The sequence below is a fragment of the Pinus tabuliformis genome, chromosome X (genome assembly GCF_031772625.1).
Source record: "Pinus tabuliformis cultivar Carrire ecotype Pingquan chromosome X, CPIR1, whole genome shotgun sequence".
Lineage (NCBI taxonomy): Eukaryota > Viridiplantae > Streptophyta > Pinopsida > Pinales > Pinaceae > Pinus > Pinus tabuliformis.
In genome coordinates, this window is record NC_142308.1 from 508,061,347 (window position 1) to 508,083,237 (window position 21,891).

The following is a 21,891-nucleotide window of genomic DNA, read 5'->3' on the forward strand; positions in this document are numbered from 1 at the left end:
ACCAACTCGGTAAAACAGACAATGAAGGAACAACAAGACCCCCGGTGCAATGTTGGGGTTGTGGCGGCCCCCACTATGTAAAAAACTACCCTCAGCGAAAGGGGGCTGAACAGGTCTCCCAGGTTTATGAAGCCTCTACTGTTGGTGATGTGGGACGGAGTCTGCCAAAGATTAATGCCGCTCTGGAGGATCGCTAGGCGGAGTACCAGCCGACTATGGTGGAATTTGAAGGTAAACTCTTAGACCTTGTTGTAACTGTTTTAATTGACCCTGGTGCAACCTTAAGTTATATTAGTCCTAGAATTGTGGAGCTCTGTAAGTTGCAGCCTGTTAAGTTTAGGGACCCCTGGCTAGTTCAGCTGGCAACAGGGGCAAAAAGACGGGTAATGGCTAAGGTCAAAAACTGCCCATTAAAAATAGCAGGACAGACAGTAACAGTTGATTTAAATGTGCTTCCCCTTGGCTCTTACGACATATTGATCGGTATGGACTGGTTAGAAAAACACTGGTCCATAATCAATTGTAAAACCAAGACTATCAACTTTAAAGACGAGCTTGGAATAAAACAAGAGATGCAGGGGATTCAGCGGCCAGTACAGATTCGGCCCATAACTGCCTCACAGCTAGCCAAATGCATCAGAAAAGGATGTCAGATTTACGCCATTCAAGTGGGGTATGCCAATTCAAAGAATAAAACAGCCACATTGGAGAATATTCCAGTGATACAAGAGTATGTTGATGTGTTCCCAGAAGAAATTCCTGGGCTGCCACCTAAAAGAGATATAGATTTTACCATTGAGCTGGTACCAGGAGCAGCCCCAGTCTCGCGAGCACCTTACAGAATGAGTATACCAGAACTGACAGAGCTGAAGATGCAGCTGCAAGAGCTGTTGGACAAAAAGTACATTCGCCCCAGTGTGTCCCCTTGGGGAGCTCCGGTATTATTCATTAAGAAAAAGGATGGAACTCTCCGCATGTGTATGGATTACCGTCAGTTGAACAAACTGACAATTAAAAACAAGTACCCCCTACCCCGCATTGATGAGCTGTTCGACCAGGTAAGAGGAGCAACAGTTTTCTCGAAAATTGATTTACGGTCAGGGTATCACCAAATCCGGATTAGAGAGGAAGACATAGCTAAGACAGCTTTCAGAACACGATATGGCCACTATGAGTTTGTGGTGTTACCCTTTGGGCTGACCAACGCCCCTGCCACCTTTATGTGCCTAATGAACAGTGTGTTCCACCAATATTTGGATAAATTTGTGCTGATCTTTATTGACGATATATTGATTTACTCTCGGACTATGGAAGAGCATCAGGAGCATCTCAGGATAGTATTGCAAACTCTCCGAGAGCATCAGCTATACGCTAAGTTCAGTAAATGCGACTTTTTCAAGGAGCAGATACAGTACTTGGGTCATATCATCACTAAGGATGGAATCGCTGTCGATCCGGAAAAGATAAGAACCATTATGGAATGGCCAGTACCCAAGGATGTGGCGGACATCCGATCATTTATGGGCTTGGCAGGCTATTATAGGCGATTCGTAGAGGGATTCTCAAAAGTGGCCTACCCAATCACATCCTTGCAAAAGAAGGGGAGAACTTTCCGGTGGACTCCTGAATGTCAAAGAAGTTTTGAACAACTCAAATATTTGCTCACCACCGCACCTATTCTAAGCATAGCCGATCCCAGTAAAGAGTACGTAGTGTGTACTGACGCTAGCAAGGAAGGATTGGGAGGTGTGCTAATGCAAGAAGGCAAAGTGATAGCCTACGAATCAAGGAAGTTAAAAGAGCATGAGCAGAAATATTCTGCTTACGATCTAGAGTTGGCAGCTGTGATTCACGCCCTGAAAATGTGGCGACATTATCTTGTGGGAAGAAAATTTTTGTTGTTGACAGACCACCATAGCCTGACCAATTATTTTAGCCAGCCCACACTAAATGCTAGGCAAGCTCGGTGGGTGGATTTCTTAAGTGGCTTTGATTTTGAGATCAAGCATCTGAAGGGGAAGGAGAACCGGGTGGCAGATGCTTTGAGTCGAAAACTGCAGTGTCTGTACGAGATTTCCTGCAGTGAGAGGAAAAGCCCCTTTGGGGAGATGATCAAGGAAGCGACCTAGTAGGATGTTGTATACCAGCAAATAAAACAGCAAATACAGCTATCGAACAGTGCGGAAAAATAACCGAATTACGCTCTGGATGTAGCTGGGCTTTTGTACTATAAAGGAAGACTGTATGTACCAGACCAGAACAACATTAAAAGTTTGATAATGGATGAGTATCATAGGAGTCATTACGCCGGACACCCCGGATACCAAAAGATGATTGCTGCACTCTGAAAAGAATACTACTGGTTGGGCATGAAGAAAGATGTGGCTGGATATTTGGCTCAATGTCTTGAATGTCAGCAAATTAAAGCTGAACACCAGCATCCCGCAGGCTTACTACAGTCGTTACCCATCCCGGAGTGGAAGTGGGAAACCATCACTATGGACTTTATAACAGGTTTGCCTAAGTCAAGGAAGAACAATGATTCCATTATGGTAGTTGTCGACAAGCTGAGCAAGTCAGCGCATTTTATACCCGTACAATCTACATATCGGGCGGTGCAGATCGCTCATGTGTTCATGCAAAACATATTTAAGTTGCATGGGTTACCTAAGACAATAATTTCAGACAGGGATGTAAAATTTACATCGGCCTTTTGGAAGACATTGTTCAAGGAATTGGGTACTCAGCTAAATTTTAGTACTGCCTATCATCCCCAAACTGATGGGCAGACAGAACGGGTGAACCAGGTGGTGGAAGATATGTTAAGAGCGTATGTGATGCAGCAACTGACCAAGTGGGAAGATTATCTTCACTTGGTTGAATTTTCATACAATAATGGCTACCACACCTCATTGCAGATGAGTCCATTTGAGGTACTATATGGGCGAAAGTGCCGCACTCCCTCAAGCTGGAGTGGACCAGAAGATAGATTGATGCTAGGCCCTGAAATGCTCCAGGAGATGGAGGAACTGGTTAAAAAGGTGCGTTCCAATATGAAAGCAGCTCAGGATAGACAGAAGAACTTCGCTGACCGGAAAAGAAGATTCAAAGAATATCAGGTCGGTGATCATGTGTATGTGAGGATTCGAGCACGGAAGAGCACTTTACAGTGGAGTGGGTGCACTAAATTGGCACCTCGGTTTTGTGGACCCTTCTAGATATTAGCAAGGATTGGACCGGTGGCTTACCAATTTGCTCTGCCTAGCCACATATGGGTCCACAATGTTTTCCATGTTTCTGTGCTAAAGAAATATGTTTATGACCCTAAACATGTGATTAATTGGCAGGATATTCAGGTAAAAAAATTCTCCGGTAAATCAATCAAAATGTTTTCTCTTGAAAGAAAATTGACTCAGAGTATTGCTTACTCCAAGTAGAACCGGAAGGAGAAATCTGAGTCGAACCGCTGAGCATTCTAGATCGGAGAGAAGTCACGCTGCGGAAGCGGGATATTACCCAAGTTAAAGTGCAGTGGCAGCACTTTGGGCCTGATGAGGCCACTTGGGAAGATGAGGAACTCATGAAGCAGGCTTATCCAGGGCTGTTTATAATCGGAAGACATTGAGACGATGTCTAACTTTAGGAGGGGGAGATGTCATATCCCCAACTTATTGTAAATATTTTTTTTATCGCAGTCAAAGAACAAGAACATTATCTGTGTTTAAACTTATATTTTCTTTTTAATAGAAATTTAAATGACAAGTATATCATGTCACATAGTGGCAGAGTCGGTTAAGACTTGGATTAACAAACAAAAAAAACAGTTGCAACCCTAACCGCTTTTTTTTCCTGCCTCCCCAACCGTGGAGGGGGGAGGGAAGGAAAAGAGGAGGAGGCGGGAGCTGTGCTGTAGAGACAGACAGTAGGAGATGGACAAGGGTCTTACCAAGTCTGGTGAGGATCAGATGGTAAGGGCGCAGTGCGCTTGCAGCTAACAAAGACGGTAGTCTTTGAGCCAGCTAGGGGGGAGACTGGTCACAAATGACAGTCTCAAGGACGGGTGGTAGACTAGCTGTTGAAAGCAGTGGTGAACAGGATCCTTAATAGAAAGAAAAAGATCTCTATGAACGACCACGCAGGTATGCTACCCTCATCCAAAACTAAGGAAAGGCTTTATTTATTACCTGCAGTTTTATAGCTAATTTAAACAATAGGAAAGGAATCATCAGTAGGGTGGTTGGATTGTCTGCCATTAGGATTGTAATCTGGTGGAGGCAGTTAAATATTTCACTGTTGAATATGACATTCTGGAGACTTCTTAGTTCTTTTATTCCTGATAAGTAGATAAATTCTTTACTTAGAATCTGCCTTTAAATAAAAAGTGGCATGAGTCGGCCTGCTCTAGGACGGAGCCGAGGGAGTATTATAATTCAAGAATTATAACAAAAAAAAGATGTTAACCTAAAGATTGGGTGCTTAGGTTAATTAAACCAAGAAATAAAGAAACCGTGGCTTCGCCAGAGAATGTGTTGAGAATTGAATAATAAAGAACTGTGTAGACAAACTCAATTTAGGAAAACAGTGAGTTACTGTAATCCGTAATAGTATTGTGTAAATGAAAACATAAACCTCTGGGAAAGGGTTGAGGGCTGCTACAGAATCGACATACCTGGAAGGACAGTTATGTTATTATGAAGTTGTTGCACTCTCCGGTCTAGCTTAACCGGGCAACTTCCCTGTAACAGCATGATGGGAGTAGTGGCCTAGCTGTTGGACTGTTCCTAGTCAGGCCGAGACCTGTGAAACCGCTAACTAAAAAAAAAAAAGATTTTGTGGATGCATGAATTCAGTTATCAAGCGGAGGAAACTGGGTCATGTAGACACAGATGGCAACACTGGTGGGTAAGTCAAGCTTAGGGTAAGGGTTCGAAACTCGTAAGGAAAAGGGGTGGTGGTTTCAATAGGTGAACCCTGCAACCCATTATCAACCACGCAAGAGGAACAACCCTCCTGGTGTTGAGACCCTGTAGTTGGGGCTATAGTATCAGCACTCAACAAGGGTATGAAAACTGGAGAATGATAGATTAATCAATTCAAGATAATAAACTCGCTTTGGTAGAAGGAACAATTGAGGAAATTCAGGAAGCGTGCTATAGGGCAGAGGCACACAGCGGCATACGAATTGTTTACCTTGGGCAGTGACCGAGTAGGTCGAGACATCAAAACTGACAGAGAATTTTAAAAAAATCCCTTCATACTACCAGCAATCCTATGAGAAAGGTAATCAAGCAGAGCACGCTGTAGAGACAGGCAACACGAGAAAAAGTCTCAAAAAACCCATCACATTATTATTGACTGCACAAGCTTAAAATTGGTAATGTCATATAATTAATAAAACTTGAAAAAAAAACAAATTCAAGCATGCTATTGTAGATGCTGACTGCAAGTTCCATACCAAATAGCGGAACAAATAAACAGTACAACTTATAAAATCCTCGTAGACACCGAGGTGAATATCTAGGAAAAGAAACAAATAATCCTGCATGTTTCGAGTCGAAAAGGTGGTTCCTATAATACAATAATATTTAGATCAAAATCACAAATGTCTATTTGGGTATAACCCAATAAGCGATTTAGAACTCAACTCTGTAAAAAAAAAAGAAGGTGAAATTCGACTGTATTACAGTCATCTCTTGGAAACCGAGAATATACTAAAAAGGGGGCACGTCCACCTTCTAAAGTAAGCCCATAGCCGTAACAAGAAAACTGCTGCCGCGGTGGTTGAGCAGGTTTTCTTTTTCCGAGCCAGGCGAACCAGCTCCCGAATCCTACACTCTGTGACACGAAACTTCCACCTGGAAATAAAAAAAGGGGACTGGTTAGGGCTAGCAACGTTTGGAACAGCCCCAAAACTTAATAAAGCGAGAAGAAAAAGAAAAAGAATCGAAACATAGGAAACCCGCTGACAGGAAATTCCATAGAGTATACCTGTAAGCCTTCTGGCACACTGTCAAGCCATGAAAAGTGTTGAGTAATAGGGTAACGCTGTGGACATGCAAGGGACGCATCAGAGTAAACCCCCACAGAGTAATTGCTAGAACCAAATGAAAGGAATTGCTTCGCAACGAAGGTTGACGATAGACCTGAAATGGCTGCCGTCGTTGGATCATGGGGAAAAATTCGGAGCCGTTGATCAGGTGAGGATCCCGAGAAGAACTGGGGGTGGCCGGATGAACCACCAGGCCAAGTATACGGTGACACAGGTGGCAAACAAATATATAAGCCAACCCCAAGATGAATTAAATACGTAATACAGCTGAGCAGATCAAAAACAAAGCTTTTGTCCTGAGTATTTAATGAGCATTTAAATGACCAGTTAGTTTGGTAAAGGAGAATTCCGTGGTGGCGGTAGAATCAAAGCCTTCGGCGCGATAAGTCAGCTGAGTCAGCATCGGACACATCATTTAACTCGGCAGTAGTTAAACACAATTTATTTTTTTACAGCGGAGACATGACAGGTTGTCCCAAGTTAAGATACAATTTTACAATGAATGCCAAAAGAAGCAGCGAAGCTTGGGTGGAATGGGCCATTTCCAAAGTAAACAAGTTGACCACTTGACACGAGGCTACAGAAAAGAGGAAGAGATAGAGTGGTAGGCTAACTTCACAATGATTTGGCCAGTGGTAGTGTTCCCAAACCACACTATGGAATGTTGCTCTCTATTGAAAAAATGACCAATTGATATCAAATAATTAATGAAAGAGACCCATTGTGTTGCTAGAGAGCCTTGCAACCCCAAGTTCAAATATCCTTTCCACCCACCGAGAGGAGGGACCTATAAAGGAGACAATGAAACTTGACAAAGTCAAGATATACCTTGAGCATGGAGTTGAGCAATAAGTTAAGGGAATAAGTGACCATGGGACGGTCCACCAATAAACGACTCCTTTCTAAGAGAGACTTCTTGTCAGTTTCCAACTTTCCACACAAGCCCACAAAGCAACCAAGGATGAGCCTCTACCAAACCTCTCCAAATCCACTCTCGGAAGGGTTTATTCTAGAGGTACTTGTTTGTGATGATGTAACTCCAAATACCAAAGCCAGATATAACTCTCCACAAACTTCTAAGTTATTTCATCGAAATGGAATCTGTAAAGTCTTTTATAGAAACTTCAATTTATTAAATATGTATTTATGCTTTGTTAATTTTATTTTTATTAAAAAAATATTGAAAAAAAATATCATATTAAATTATTTTTTTAAGTTAAATTTATTTTCATATTTTATTATTTATTTTAAATCACCTCATAAAACTTCTCTCTTTTTTATCTCTTTTCATTATAATAAATTAGAAATTTAAACCAAATTTCAATTAAGTAGGAAATAAATTAATCATTTACCAAAACACTATTCATACTAGCTTATGTTAAACCAAAAACTTAAAATATCTTTTAATGCAACATTTTATTGGTTAACCTTGTTATGATTGTAGTTGTGAAAAGTATGGTTATGATTTGCAAATATACAACATTTTATTGATTTATGTATTGTAGTTGTGAAAATTATTACTATTATTATTGATTAATAATCTTAAAAATAAAAATTAAAAATTAAAAAAAAATATATATTTTAATCTTATATTTAATTATAGTTAGTAATTAAAACTAATTAAATTTATATATTTCAAAATATTGTAAATTAATAACCAGAAATGTTTTTTCACATTAAACATCTACATGTTATTTGGATTTTACCTTAGTGATCGTGATGTCAACAAGAAGTGGCCACATGATCTTGATGGAAAGAAGACTGTTTTTTTACATTAAACATCTACATGTTATTTGGATTTTATCTTAGTGAGAGTGATGTGTCAACACGTGGCCACATGATCTTAAAGATCTACATGTTATTTGGACTTAATCTGGGTGACAATGATGTGTCAATAACACGTTGCCACATAATTTTGATGGAAAAAATCTTAATGAAAATTAATTGACAAATTATTTGTTATTAAATAATTCAAAATTTATAAATATTTCTCGAAATTATAAAAAATAATTGTAGAACATAAAAATAAATCTATTTTAAAATTCCAACCCTACATGTTTTAAAATTCCAACCCTACATGTGATAATCACGTGACAACATGTTTGAATTTTTAGGCGGCGACAATATGTGAATATGGAAATTCCACGGACGGAAAATAAGGGATTTTCAAATCAAATTGAAATTGATTTGTTGAGGGAGTGGGTATCAAAAATGTGGTCTCCATTGGACAGAGGATGGACAGCTGTCAGGATCCGCTCAATCTATTTAAGTCTCAATCGCATGGTCTTCCGCCCATGTGCGAAATCCCTTTATATCCATAACGGCCTTCCCATTTTATATGATAAATGATTTCTAAGTCAGTAATCAATATTTAGGCCGATAGGCCTTCCTTTGGAACAGACTTTCGTCGTTCCTTTCACTCTCGTGCTGACACGTGGCATCGGATTCTGAATGGCCCCTTCGCTCCTCATAGTGACACGTGGCATCGGATTCTGCAGGAGTTTTTCAGTCTCGTGCAGGTAGAAAACCAGGAGTTTTTCAGCGGGACGGTTCTGCGAGGGAGTGGCGGAACAGTTCTGAGGGAGTGGCGTCGTGGATATTTATGTTCTGCGAGGGAATGGCGGCGTCGTCTAACTGTTCTGGGGTTCCTATGGATGTTAGAGCACAACCTCATTCACGGTTTATTTTCCAGTTTCTTCGACAGCCTGACGCCCTGAAGACAGTCCTCACATTTTGCAAGCGCAAGGAAAAGTTCATCAGCGCATTTTTACCTGTGACAGAGGTGATCGCTATTTCTGTGTTCATTTTCTTTTCATTCATTCTATCCATCGGTCTGTTGAATGCAACTATTGCTGCTGCGTCTTTTTTGGTTATGAAGAGAGGCGGCTTTCTCCACTACAGCTACGGTTTTGACACCTGCTGCCAACTCGCTGCAGGTAGCTTTCATCACGTGGTCAATTTTTACCCTAAATCCCTGACGCCCTGAAGACAGTCCTCCTATTTTTACCTGCAAGTTTAGCCGTGACAGAGGTGATCGCTCCAGGCAAGTTTGTTCATGGTTTCTTTCTTAGTCTTTGGATGTTTATTTATATATGAAATTTTTTTGTTCCACAATAATGCCTTAACCACCTATCTTCTCTGTGGTTATGGACTGTTATCTTATTCCTTCTTTATAATCTCTTATTTATTTATTTATCTTCATCATAGTTAGACCAGTAATCAGCAGAGGTTCTGCTGTAAAACCTTAATTTGACAGTCTGTTCAAATCTCGTTTACAGCAAAATCTCTAACTCGTGTATACGCACATCACGTCAATTCCCTTAGTTTGTGCATTGGACAGAGATAGAAATCCCTAGACTCAAGCAGATGATTCCTTAAAATTCTGGCCTATACTGCCCTCCTTTTTACGATGAACTGTGCACATGCATCTCATATGGCCTCCGTGTTTTGTTGGTAAATGGCTCTTTCTTAAGGAAATGGACTCGACCTTTGGCTTAGATTGCCCAACAACAGAGGCTGTTCTGTTAAATATGTCGAGTATTCCTCACCTGGTCTCATCTGTTGAAATACTCGGTATCTGTTGCTTATCAAGGATGCTAAGACTCCCACTTAATCTCAGATTAGATAGATAATTCTACTGGTCAAATTAACACAGCTATGTCTTAAAGGTTTTTGAACCTGGGTGTGAGCTATTAAAACTGGACACCTATGTCTTCAAGGTTTTTTAACCTGGGTGCGAGCTATTAAAACTGGACACCTTGTAACCTGGTATAGGTAAAATATTGCACCAACATTGGCTTTCAACAATTTTCGTTTTCTTTAAAATGGTCTTACAGATCTTCAAGTCATAGATAGTAAATTTGGTCTTCAATCCTGATAGCTTTACCTTGTTATAGTTCTTTCTTGATATAATTATGATTTTACTCGTCTTTCTGAGTATTCTGAGTTTGCTAAACAAGTCTTATCGAGATGTAAAATTGCAAGTCCAAAATTACCTTGACTATATTGAAATCCCTTAAAAAGTCTTTGATATTTTATTTCGTAGGGAGTGCATGTTGAATTTCAAACTACCAATGTTTTAGAAGCTCGAATTGGACTTGAATAGGTCCTGGATCAAACTAGACTCAGATCGGTATCGGCTGAGGGCTAGGTTTATGAATTGTTTCTGTGAACAGGTTCACAGAAATGGATCCCCTGGAGAAGGAAACAGATGTTGGGCCCAAGAAATGGATCCCAAATATTCCAGGGGTGTTTTTGACCAGTTGATACCCGAGAAATTGATTTTTTAATGAAAAGCTTCATCCGATACTACTTAAGGTTAAATCCTAATCAAGGTTTGATTTATCCTTATGTCAATACCTGTTCTCAATGTCTAATCGATTCTTATGTGCTGCGATGTTGGTCACTTGCACTTTTATTTAGTCATGTCATATCCTTCAAGAAAACCACATTCACCACTATCATGGACATGTAGACGTGGCTTACAAAACTGTTATGAGTCATGACCTGCTTACATGCTTCTGCCGAAATGGTCCTTAACATCATCAATAATCAATGATGGTAATAACTTATCAAATTATCAGTTACAGTACATGGACGGTGAATATTAATATGTATGAGAATTCTCTTTTTCGGTTATGGTTAGAACATGTAATTCTACTCTTGTGATTCGTGAATGGCTTTGAATCTTGACTCTGTTCTTTTATTTTATTAAAAAAACATTTTTATGTCCTTTTTACTTGTCATTTCCATGCCATATTTGGATCCTGGCTTTTCATAAATCTGGTGGATCTCCATCTGGATCTGTATCGATATTCTGGTAACTTAGCTAAAAAAACATAAAATGTTAATTATTTTAATGGAGATTTTAAACAATCAAACTGGCTGGTTGGGCCCTGGTCAAATTGATTAAACCAGCAGATTGAACAGGTTGAACCTGTTCACAACTCAGTTTGAGGTCCCCAAGGAGTGAACTGGACAAATTGCAAATTACTATTTCTCGTAGTCATGTGTCATTGTAGAAAACAATTTTAGTTGCTCATGTTTAGCTCTGATGCTGTGTTCTTGGTGGCTGTCCCAATGATATCACTGTAACAGGGAAGCACATTTGTCTTGATTGAGTTTTCTTGTCTGTTGGTAAAAATGTGGTGATGCCCAAGAAAATATTGGTTTGAATCAAACTACATTCAAAAGCCTAGATTGATGGTGAGGAGATCGAATATTTGGGGCTTTTGATGCTGAGCATTCACTTTGAAAGTCCACTTACCCATTTTGGAGGATACATAGAGATTGTACTTACTGGTTTTTGTGGAGGAAAGGAGTACTTGGGAGGCCTTTAGAGGCTGGATGTGGCATCTTGAAGGGCCTTCTTTGCATCATTTGTGGAGGGAGAAACTGACATACTAACAATTGCACACCTAAGGATAGTTAGGAGGTGAGGGAAACCACGTTCCCTCCAAGTGCCAGTTTTGAAAAAGCTCCATGAGCTCCTATTTCTAAATTGGTCCCTTTTGAATGTATGCAAATTCAAAATTACAGAGAGTCTGTTCTGAAAAATCCACTTGCAGTGTTTGACAATTTTGTTTCTTCATAGAAAATTCATAAGAGTGCAAACTTTGAGGCCGGATTAACAAGCTTTCATGTGCCTTGAAATTGAAACATAAGTGTGAAAGCAATTTGAAAAACTTAAGGGCAGTTTGAATTACTCCTCTTTTGCAGATCGCTGCATTTAGGTGGATTGGTCAGGCTGCAAATAAATAGAATCTGCCCATAATAGTCCGCAATCTGGCCACTGTTATGTGACTGATGGAATCTGATTGTTGGTATGGTCTGGCCGCTGTTTTCAGGCTCCTGCTTCTGATAGTTCTTCTATATGCCTGCACTGAAAGACTGTGTGAACTTTCAGATTCAATAGCTATACATGGTGTTTGAAGAGCATGTTCACTATATGCAATGCCTGCTTTTCAACATCCCTAAAATGTGCAGAAATGCACAAGCACAGTGAGTACACCCGCATATAGCATATTAAAGAAAAAAAAATTGTGCATTGTTCACATGATACTTAATATATCATAAATTATTACAAAGCCATATGGAGTCCAGTCAGCCTTTTAGAAGGGTCTGGAAAGGGTAAATTAAGTGAGTGAAATACATGGCAAATGCCTTGATTGAACAAGATCTCTTAATGTGTAGGATCAGTATTAGGATTGGCTGAGAAATTTTCCTATTTCATTGATGTTTTGCCGGTACTGCAAGAATATAAGCATTTTTGAGCCGCTTAAGGTGCTTCTAAATTCCAACAATATGTAGCTTTTCCCTGAAGAAAATGGGAATTGAATTACTCCTCTTTTGCAGATCGCTGCATTTAGGTGGATTGGTCAGGCTGCAAATAAATAGAAACTGCCCATGATAGTCCGCAATCTGGCCACTGTTATGTGACTGATGGAATCTGATTGTTGGTATGGTCTGGCCGCTCTTTTCAGGGTCCTGTTTCTGATAGTTCTTCTATATGCCTGGACTGAAGGACTGTGTGAACCTTTAGATTCAATAGCTATACATGGTGTTTGAAGAGCGTGTTCACTATATGCAATGCCTCCTTTTCAACAGCCCTAAAATGTGCAGAAATGCACAAGCACAGTGAGTACACCCGAATATATCATATTAAAGGAAAAAAAATTGTGCATTGTTCACATGATACTTAATATATCATAAATTATTACAAAGCCATATGGAGTCCAGTCAGCCTTTTAGAAGGGTCTGGAAAGGGTAAATTAAGTGAGTGAAATACATGGCAAATGCCTTGATTGAACAACATCTCTTAATGTGTACAATCAGTATTAGGATTGGCTGAGAAATGTTCCTATTTCATTGATGTTTTTCCGGTGCTGTAAGACTATAAGCATTTTTGAGCCGCTTAAGGTGCTTCTAAATTCCAACAATATGTAGCTTTTCCCTGAATCAAATAACAAGCATTTTGTTAACGTGGATTACCTTCGGTCGTTAATATGAGAGGTTATTCTCCTCCCCGTGTAGGTTGTGCCCTTATTATTGTTTCACCATCAACAATTAACCTTCTTAGATTAGATTCCCCATTCTTGTCACATCTTCTTTGACTAGAATTCTGTATTGTGCTGAAATTGATGAATTGCAGGTACTCCCCTCACGGGAAAAAGAAACCTCTTGTTCTATTATGGAGACAACCTTGACACCGAATGCCATTCCTCTATTGCTGAATGGTTGCACCGAGATTCAACCACTACTTCAAATAATCGATGTAGGTTTCGTTACCTCATTGAAAACAACATCCTCGCACTTCCACATTAGTCTATCTGATGGAGCACATCAACATAAGACTTTGCTACCATCCGCATATGGCCCACAAGTTGTCTCTGGAGACATCCAAATTGGATCAATAATTTTGCTCAAAAAAGCAGCTTGCACAGTGCTCCAAAACTCCTCGTAAGGCCCACCATTTGAAATCACCCTCTTTTACTTTTTTCCCGCCTAGCCGTTTTTTGCATCAAACGAAGGAAAATGGAATCTTTATTAATTCATTTCTTACTTGTTTACATAAGGTCCATCCGAGTCATTGAGCTTGAAGTTGTGAAGCGCACAGCAGCATTGATGAAGGACACATCGACGCTGCAACATGCACAGCCGGGTTCAGCCCAATTTAGCTCTTCGTCAGCTAAAGATACCTTGCCCTCTTCAGTTACCCCACCAACTACGGCAACAACTACAACAATTCCATTCACGGCACTCAACCCTTACCGAAAGTATTGGTCTATCCAAGGTAGAGCATCTGCAAAGACATCATTGAAGTCATGCAACAATGTGCGAGGCTCAGGAAAATTTTTCGGATTTGACCTTATCAACCGTGATAAGGAAGAGATCCACCTTTCTGCATTTGCTGAACTGGCCGAATCTCTTTACAATCTAATTCAGGTTGGGCAACTATACATTGTATCAAATGGCACAGTGAGAGAAGCAAATCCAAACTACAACCACCTCAAGAACAAATGGGAGATTTACTTGTCTGCTGCTTCCACTATCAATCCATGTCCTACAGATGATCCAACGTTTCCCTACCAGAGCTTTCACTTCAAGAATATTGCTGACGTAAAAAATGCACCTCCAAATACAAATGTATATGTCATTGGTGTTGTTACTTCCATGTCACCTGCATCAACAATTCGATGAAAAGATGGAAGTGAGACATTAAGGAAAACACTCATACTAAAGGACAGGTCGGGTTTTAGCATTGATGTAACATTATGGGGAGAACACTGTGACTATATCGGACAACATCTTTCTGAATTCTACTCTTTCGACAACCCACCAATTCTTGCAATCAAAGGAGGCCGCGTGTCTGAATTTAATGGCACCACAATAGGGACGATACCAACGACCACTCTCACAATAAATCCACAGATTGAAGAAACTCAGCAACTACATGCATGGTTCCGTGAAACCGGCTATAGCTCTTCTTCTCCATCTTTGAGTAGAAACTATGGTGTTGCTTCGAAACGTGCCCTACCACGAAAGACGTTTCATGAGATTGCTGGCATGCAGCCCTCTGATAAAGCAATCTGGGTTTCAGTTCGAGCAACAATTACTGCTCTTCATATGGATGACTTCTACTTTCTAGCATGTCCACTAGATTTCAATGGAAAACAATGCATGAAGAAGGTTGTGGAGCATTCTAACAATCTTTGGCATTGTACAAAATGTAACGGTGACTTCCCAGAATGTGACTACCGTTACAAACTTAAAATTGATCTACATGACCACACCGGGAATCTACAGAACGTCACAGTTTTCAATGATGCAGGGAACGAGCTCATGGGCATCACAGCTAAAGACCTGTTCCTACTTTCTATCGAACCAACTGATCTACAGGAAATTTGTGGCCGGATTTCAGGGCACCGCTTCCAGCTAACACTTTCCATTAAAACATATTACTTCAACGGTGTTCAACGCTTGCAACCAATACTGATCAATTCAGAGGAAATTCAATATGCCTCTGCATGCAAGGAAGCGCTCACTGACATTCAAGCACTGTCCGCTTCAAAACGACCTATTGTTCGCCGCCTGTGAACTTTTTCTTAGGGCGTCATCTACCACGCCTTTTTGTACATAAACAAACATTTCCACACAACTAATTGTCTCATCTTTGTAAATTACACACCCATGTTTTTATGATGAACCCTGTAGTTTTCAATGCAAATACTCTCTTCCATTCATTCCAACATATGTATGTTTGCCATTTACATTTTACGTAATATAAATATCAACAGATGTAAAGAGTCACTACATATCTTTGTCGTTCGTTGTCTACATGCTACACATTGATCCCTTGCTTCCTAAGCTATTCATTTTATCGCTCAAACATGTCAAACAACAATTTTTGTAAGAAAAGGGAACAAATTATTTTTAATCTTGTTTCTCTCCTCTCAATGATAGATACTGAAATAACATATGGTTTCATATCATTCCTAATTGCATGTTTTCCCTTCTACCTAATCTACCTATCTTCACCGATGTTGAACTAAAAAAATTTAAATCTATGTTCAAAATATAATGTTCCAATTTCACAATGGATGTGCACACAATAAAATGAGATACCAAACATGCACTACTTGTTTATGAAAACTAACAACTACTACTTGTACTTGTTTAGATATGCCACCAAACAATCAACTTGCGGACAAAAACAAGCGGCGGCGTATTCTTTATGCACAACAAAAGGATCAAATAAATGCATGACGTCGACTACTTTATGAACAACACAACAACCTTACTACTTCCTCTACATCCCTTCCCACCTCAAATGAATATAACCCTCCCCTCAACGAAGAACACCGTCGCTTTCGAGAAAGGATTGATGGACTTTCTACCTTGCACATTTGCACAACATGCAAGGAAGCATACCCAGGAATGAAAACAAAGCTCTTCCACAATAGACTCACTTGTTTTCGTTGTGCATCATCTAAATCTACCAATCGTTTTTCTGAACTAAACAACATGGACCCTGGAGAACAACCCTTTGTCCTTCACCAATTAACCCAAGTTGAAGAAATGCTCATCGCACGTGTCAACCCCATTCTACAAGTCACTCATTCACGTGGTGGTCAATATAAATATAGTGGCCATACAATTAGTTTCCCTCAAGATATCACCAGTATTTCCAAATACTTACCCCGGATGCTCTCTGACTTAGACATCCTCATTGTGAAAAGGCAAAATCCATCTGAAAAGGCTTACGAATTCTACGTTTGCAAATCACGTGTCCTTGCAGCCCTTGAATACAAAATAAAATATGACCCTTACTACCGTGATGTTCAGTTGAATTCATCTACAATTTCTACGCTGCCAGATCTCCCTACAGACATTTCTTCTCTTCTCCACAATGTAACCACCTCCTCTTTTGAACCCCATCAAACCACTACTGATTCCACTTATAATCCTGATGATGACATGCTACCTCCATTAGAAATCCAACCCTCTTCTTTCGTTCCAGTCCTCCCAAATTCATGTACCGAGCGTGACCACATTTGTAACTATTTGCACTCGACCCATTCAAGTTCAACAAGCTCTATCGATTGGCCTCCGATATCTCCAACCGCTATAAATGAATACAACACCATCGGCCTCCTTGCCATGGCATTCCCCACACTCTTCCCTACAGGCATTGCAATGATCATGCAACCAAGACTTACAAAAGTTGAAATGCATGAATATGCTTTGCACTTGCTTCACTACCATGATAACCGCTTTGGCCAACACCCAAGATTCCGCTACTATCTTTATAACATTCTAATGCGCCACCGCAGCCAAGCAACAGCCAGTGTTTTCGTGAAGAAGTACATTGAGAACAACTTGCCAACAACGGTGTCAGACCTACGCCAGTGTCTTCACGACTCTCCAGATTCAAGATTGCCAGAGCAAATAATGAGGTTTGGGTCAGCTCTACAAGGAACACGGTCTTTCTGGAACAAACGCCGATCTGAGCTGACTGACATGATCACGCAAATAGGAAGCCCAACATTCTTCTTCACTCTCAGTGCAGCTGATACTAAATGGCATGACTTGCACACGATCATGCCCACAAGTGTTCAGTCCACTTCAGTCAACCCCTTCCAATGGAAAATCCAAAACATAATTAAAAACCCACATCTAACAGCCCAATATATGCATTGTAGATTTACAATTTTCCTTGAAGAAATCCTTCAAAAAGGCCTCCATGCAACCGACTACTGGTGCAGGTATTATTTAATATCCATATCCCTCTACATTAATTTTATACATTGCATATACATGTCTTAACTGATTGTACCCTTCATGTTATATTCAGATACGAATGGCAACATAGAGGATCCGCACACATTCATGGCTTCCTTTGGCTACAAAATGCACCAGACATGGACACACTTGATTGGGACAATGCATTAGAAATTGCTAATGCACAGAAATATTTCGACCACTACGTAACTGCTTGGAATCCACGTCAGGCAGAACACCGAACTATTCCGCTTCACCAGTCAACAATTCATAACCCGTGTCTCCTTGACACAGCAGCAATATTCGCATCCAATCAATTTGAAGACTACACAGAGCTTGTCAATTGCGTTCAACATCATACAAAGTGTCATGAATCTTCCTGTCTGCGTAAGAAAGACAATGTGCTTAGCTGTCGATATGGAGTACCATGGGAATTGAAGTCCACTTCTTCACTTTTCATTGATGATAAGGGCCATAAAACCTATGTCCCTGCTCGCAATGATGAAAGATTGAATATTCACAACGCCGATCTACTCTCTATTTGGAGAGCAAATGTTGATTGCCAACCAGTCCTTTCTCGCCATGCTGTATTGAAATATATTTCAAAATATGCAACAAAAGCAGAGACAAGATCTGAGAGCTACCGTCAAATGCTATCGCGACTATCACAAAGTGCCCTTCCAGAAGCACCTACTAGTGGTGTCATCCGGAAACTCCTTACAGAAACCATTGCAGATAGAGACATTGGTGCACAAGAAATATGCCATATGTTACAAAAGCTACCTCTCTCTCTTTGCAGCCGTACATTCCGTTCTTTGAATGTCAACAGGGCTGTTTTCAAACGTGTTTCGCAAGATACTGAAAATCCTGGTTCGACACCCAACTTTATCGTTGCGTATATGAACAGGCCTGCCTCACTAGAAGCACTGCCCCTCCTTGAAGCTGCTCGCTCGTGGTCATATTCTGCCCAGCGGAGAAGAAACCACTGGAAACACATATTCCCCCCAATGATTGTACATGTCTTGCCCCATTACAATGTCATTCCTTCCTCTACTAATCCTTCTTATGCCACCTTCTGTTGGAGTGAATTACTCTTGTATTTCCCCTTCCGAACACTCCCTGATGATATAGGTTCAACTGATGCAGAAATTATTGCACACTGGGAACAAAAAAAGGGTGCATATACACCATGGCATGTCCATCGCGAACCCGAAAACCCGCAAAGCCCACCTACTGAAGATCAACCTACCCCACACACCCCCCCTGATTCCATTCAGATGGATGAATGGCAAATCCTCTCTCAACTACACCCAAGTTACAATATTGCAATTGATGACCTCGACATGATTGGCTACCGCGACTTCGATGTCAACCACAATTGGTCACAAAATACTGTCCCTCCCCCCTTGCAAGAAACTGCCATCAATTTCATTGAATTCAACCGCTCACCCATTCAAAACCAACATCATTCATTTTCCAACCTTCTCCATGAGCATACATTATCCCCTACCCAAAGCATAGCTTTCACCGCTGTTTTTTCACACTTCAAAACCCCTTCGCCAAAATCCCCACGGAAGATCATCGTACAAGGAACAGCTGGCACAGGAAAATCCCATTTGATTAAATGCCTTCACCAAGCATTTGTGGAAAACTCGCCAGCCAACAAAAACCCTTTATTGTTACTTGCACCAACCGGCGTTGCAGCTTTCAACATAAATGCCCTCACAATTCATTCTGCCCTTCATATCCCTATCCAGACAATGCATCCTCTCGAAGGCCAGCCGCTCCTATACCTGCAAGAGCAACTCCGTCATGTAGAATACATCCTCATTGATGAAATGAGCTTCATTGGTCCAAAAATGCTTTCTCACATTGACGATCGTCTAAGAGAGGCATTCCCTCTTCATCGGAATACACCATTTGGTAATCGTTCAATTATCCTTGTCGGAGATTTAGGCCAACTCCCACCTATAAAAGACATTCCTTTATATGCTGGGACATCGCGTGGCACTGCACTTTGGCGTAGCTTCGACATATTCATAACACTTTCAACCGTTTTCCGTCAACAAGGAGCTAGCTCGTCCCAAGTTGCTTTCCGGCAAATACTTGCAAATCTTAGGAATGGAATATCTACACTTGAAGATTGGCAACATCTAATGTCAAGAACAAGTCCCTCTCTTACACATGAAGAGAAATGCACATTCGACGAGTCCATGCACCTATTCGCGACAAACAACGCAGTTGTCTTGCATAATAAGAAAATGCTCAAACAATTGAACATCCCAGTAGCACTTTGCTCTGCGGAACAACAAAGACAGAGAACTCCTACTACAACAGAAGATGAGCACCTACCTGCAAAGGTGCTCTTATGCAGTGAACAAAAAGTTATGCTCACCAGCAACTTATGGGTACATGCAGGCCTTGTCAATGGCGCGCTTGGGAAGGTCGTCTCAATATTGTATTCAACTGATTCAAAGCCCCCAGCATTACCATCCTTTGTGGTTGTTGACTTTCAACAATACAAAGGAACACCATGGGACATTTCACACCCAACATATGTACCCATTCCTCCCATCACAAGGGGTGCACGCCGTCAGATACCACTTCAAATGGCATGGGCTTTAACGATCCACAAGTCACAAGGAATGACATTAGACAAAGCAACAGTGGACATCGGCACCAGAGAACGCCAAGGGCTAACATTCACTGCAATTTCAAGAGTGCGGTCACTAGCGGACATACACATCAATCCAGCATTCCCATTCTCCCGTATTGCACAAATGCACAAGAATCCATATCTTAAGCGTAGACAGCAAGAGGAATTATTCCTTGCATCAAAATCTATCCAGGATAATACACTTTAGCCAATCATACAACCTGCCTTCCAGAATTACCCACATGGTAAACACCACTCACTACATAACGAAGTTTCACATAGATTTCTTGCTATTACATTTAATTTCATATGATTTTATACTCATTTGGAATCGTTTAATTTATTTCGAATTTTCAAACAAAATCGTCAAACATATTCATTGTCAGTTACAGTGTTTCCTTTTTGGATGCCAACAGGTATGAATACATGCTACCTTCGACAGTTGTACGAGTGCTGCGAAGAAATCCAGCAACAAGAACTTACATTACAAGATATGCAGACAAGGATCCTGCCACAACCATCCATGCCACTTTACCGTTTGCGCCCAGCAATTACGTTGTTAAAGAATATAAGGAAACTACTTAAGCTTACAATTCACATCCATGAAAGGGATGCACACAGGCAGATGCGACATCAACTGCAGGAACAGCTCGCACAACATGGCACCACAATAAACACTAACTGGTGTTGCCGATGCCATGGCCCATCATGCATATATGATTAGCGGCTCTTTCTCAATTACATCTCTACATAATGCTTTTATTGTACATATGCATACAAGCCAACAAAACTTTCATTGTATATATCTTTACTTATATCTGGCATGTTTAGTTATATCTTAATAGAACTGTTCTCTGTTGTATGAACAAAGAGTATTCAAGTACATGGCCCACTGCTCCTTGTTTTGGGTTTTATGATTCAACCAACAACTTTTTTTATAAATAAACACGTTTCTCACTTTAGATAGGTCGATGTTTACAACAACCTATTAGGGAAATTTTCATTCAGCTCTTTAATTCTTTCTATTAGTGTTAATAGGGTCAAAATCTGCATATTGTATTTTATCATTTACCCAGTTGATGACTAGCTCTGAAACTCCCAGTATCTGGATTTGAGCAGTACCTTTCTTAATTGTTAAATTTTCCAGTATCGAAAATACACTTAACTCTGCCCAGTAGTTGGTACCTTCTGCCAATGCAACTTTGAAACAGAAACTATGGTTTTCCTTCAGAAATAACACACGTCCAGCACCACAAATCCCTGGAATTTAAGGCAATTTTATGTCTCATGCATTTCAGATTCATGTTTGCAATTAAAATAGTAGATGAGGATAGTTCTTGACAGTAGAGGTTTTCTCTTTATAATGAACTATTTCTTTTATTCTGGGCTCTTCACATGCTTGGTGATGCATGTTAAAGTGCCAAGTATTCTGAGTTGAGTCAAACAACGGAACAATTACAGAAGTCCTAATGTGCTTGCTAGGCTGCAATCAGCCCACTGTACAAGAAAAAGGAACAGCTGTGCTATGGGGCTCTATGATAATCTCATTTGAATGCAGGCGCCATCCTACTCCCTTGTAAATGAAGATCCCCTGCATAATTTTGAGTATTTTAGTCCAGAATGCCAAAATCTTGGAAAAGCCTTAACATAATTTCAAAAAGGTAAAAGAGAAACAGAAAATAACTATTTGGAAAAGAACATAAAAGTAAAAAGGAAAAGTTGAATAAAGATGAGGGTCTCTTGTTGACTTCCATTTCTGTAGAAAAATTCAAAGAATTTTAACATAACAATCCAGCCTCACTGTAAAGCCAGATTCTCAATTTCCAAATAAAAAAACTGAAACCCCAGGTAGAGTCTGCTTGGATCAGGCATATCTTTACCACATCTTAAAAAACGCTACGTAGGA

General features: G+C 40.3%; 2 protein-coding genes and 1 long non-coding RNA gene across 3 annotated transcripts; all 3 read left to right on the top strand.

Annotated features, from left to right (window-relative positions):
• The first annotated feature begins 386 nt into the window (after positions 1 to 386).
• LOC149140902 (uncharacterized) lies at positions 387 to 3,218 on the top strand. Its single transcript, XM_089451097.1, has 3 exons — positions 387 to 901; positions 1,238 to 1,844; positions 2,919 to 3,218. Exons 1-3 carry the CDS (start codon positions 387 to 389, stop codon positions 3,216 to 3,218), a joined length of 1,422 nt encoding a protein of 473 aa, XP_089307223.1.
• A 5,317-nt stretch (positions 3,219 to 8,535) lies between these two features.
• Positions 8,536 to 9,093, top strand: LOC149140903 (uncharacterized). Its single transcript, XR_016265306.1, has 2 exons — positions 8,536 to 8,831; positions 8,986 to 9,093. It is a non-coding gene; the product is annotated as an uncharacterized LOC149140903 (long non-coding RNA).
• A 7,774-nt stretch (positions 9,094 to 16,867) lies between these two features.
• LOC149140904 (uncharacterized) lies at positions 16,868 to 20,868 on the top strand. Its single transcript, XM_089451098.1, has 4 exons — positions 16,868 to 17,004; positions 17,403 to 17,716; positions 17,900 to 20,230; positions 20,402 to 20,868. Exons 1-3 carry the CDS (start codon positions 16,868 to 16,870, stop codon positions 20,191 to 20,193), a joined length of 2,745 nt encoding a protein of 914 aa, XP_089307224.1. The 3' UTR covers positions 20,194 to 20,230; positions 20,402 to 20,868.
• Positions 20,869 to 21,891: the final 1,023 nt, after the last annotated feature.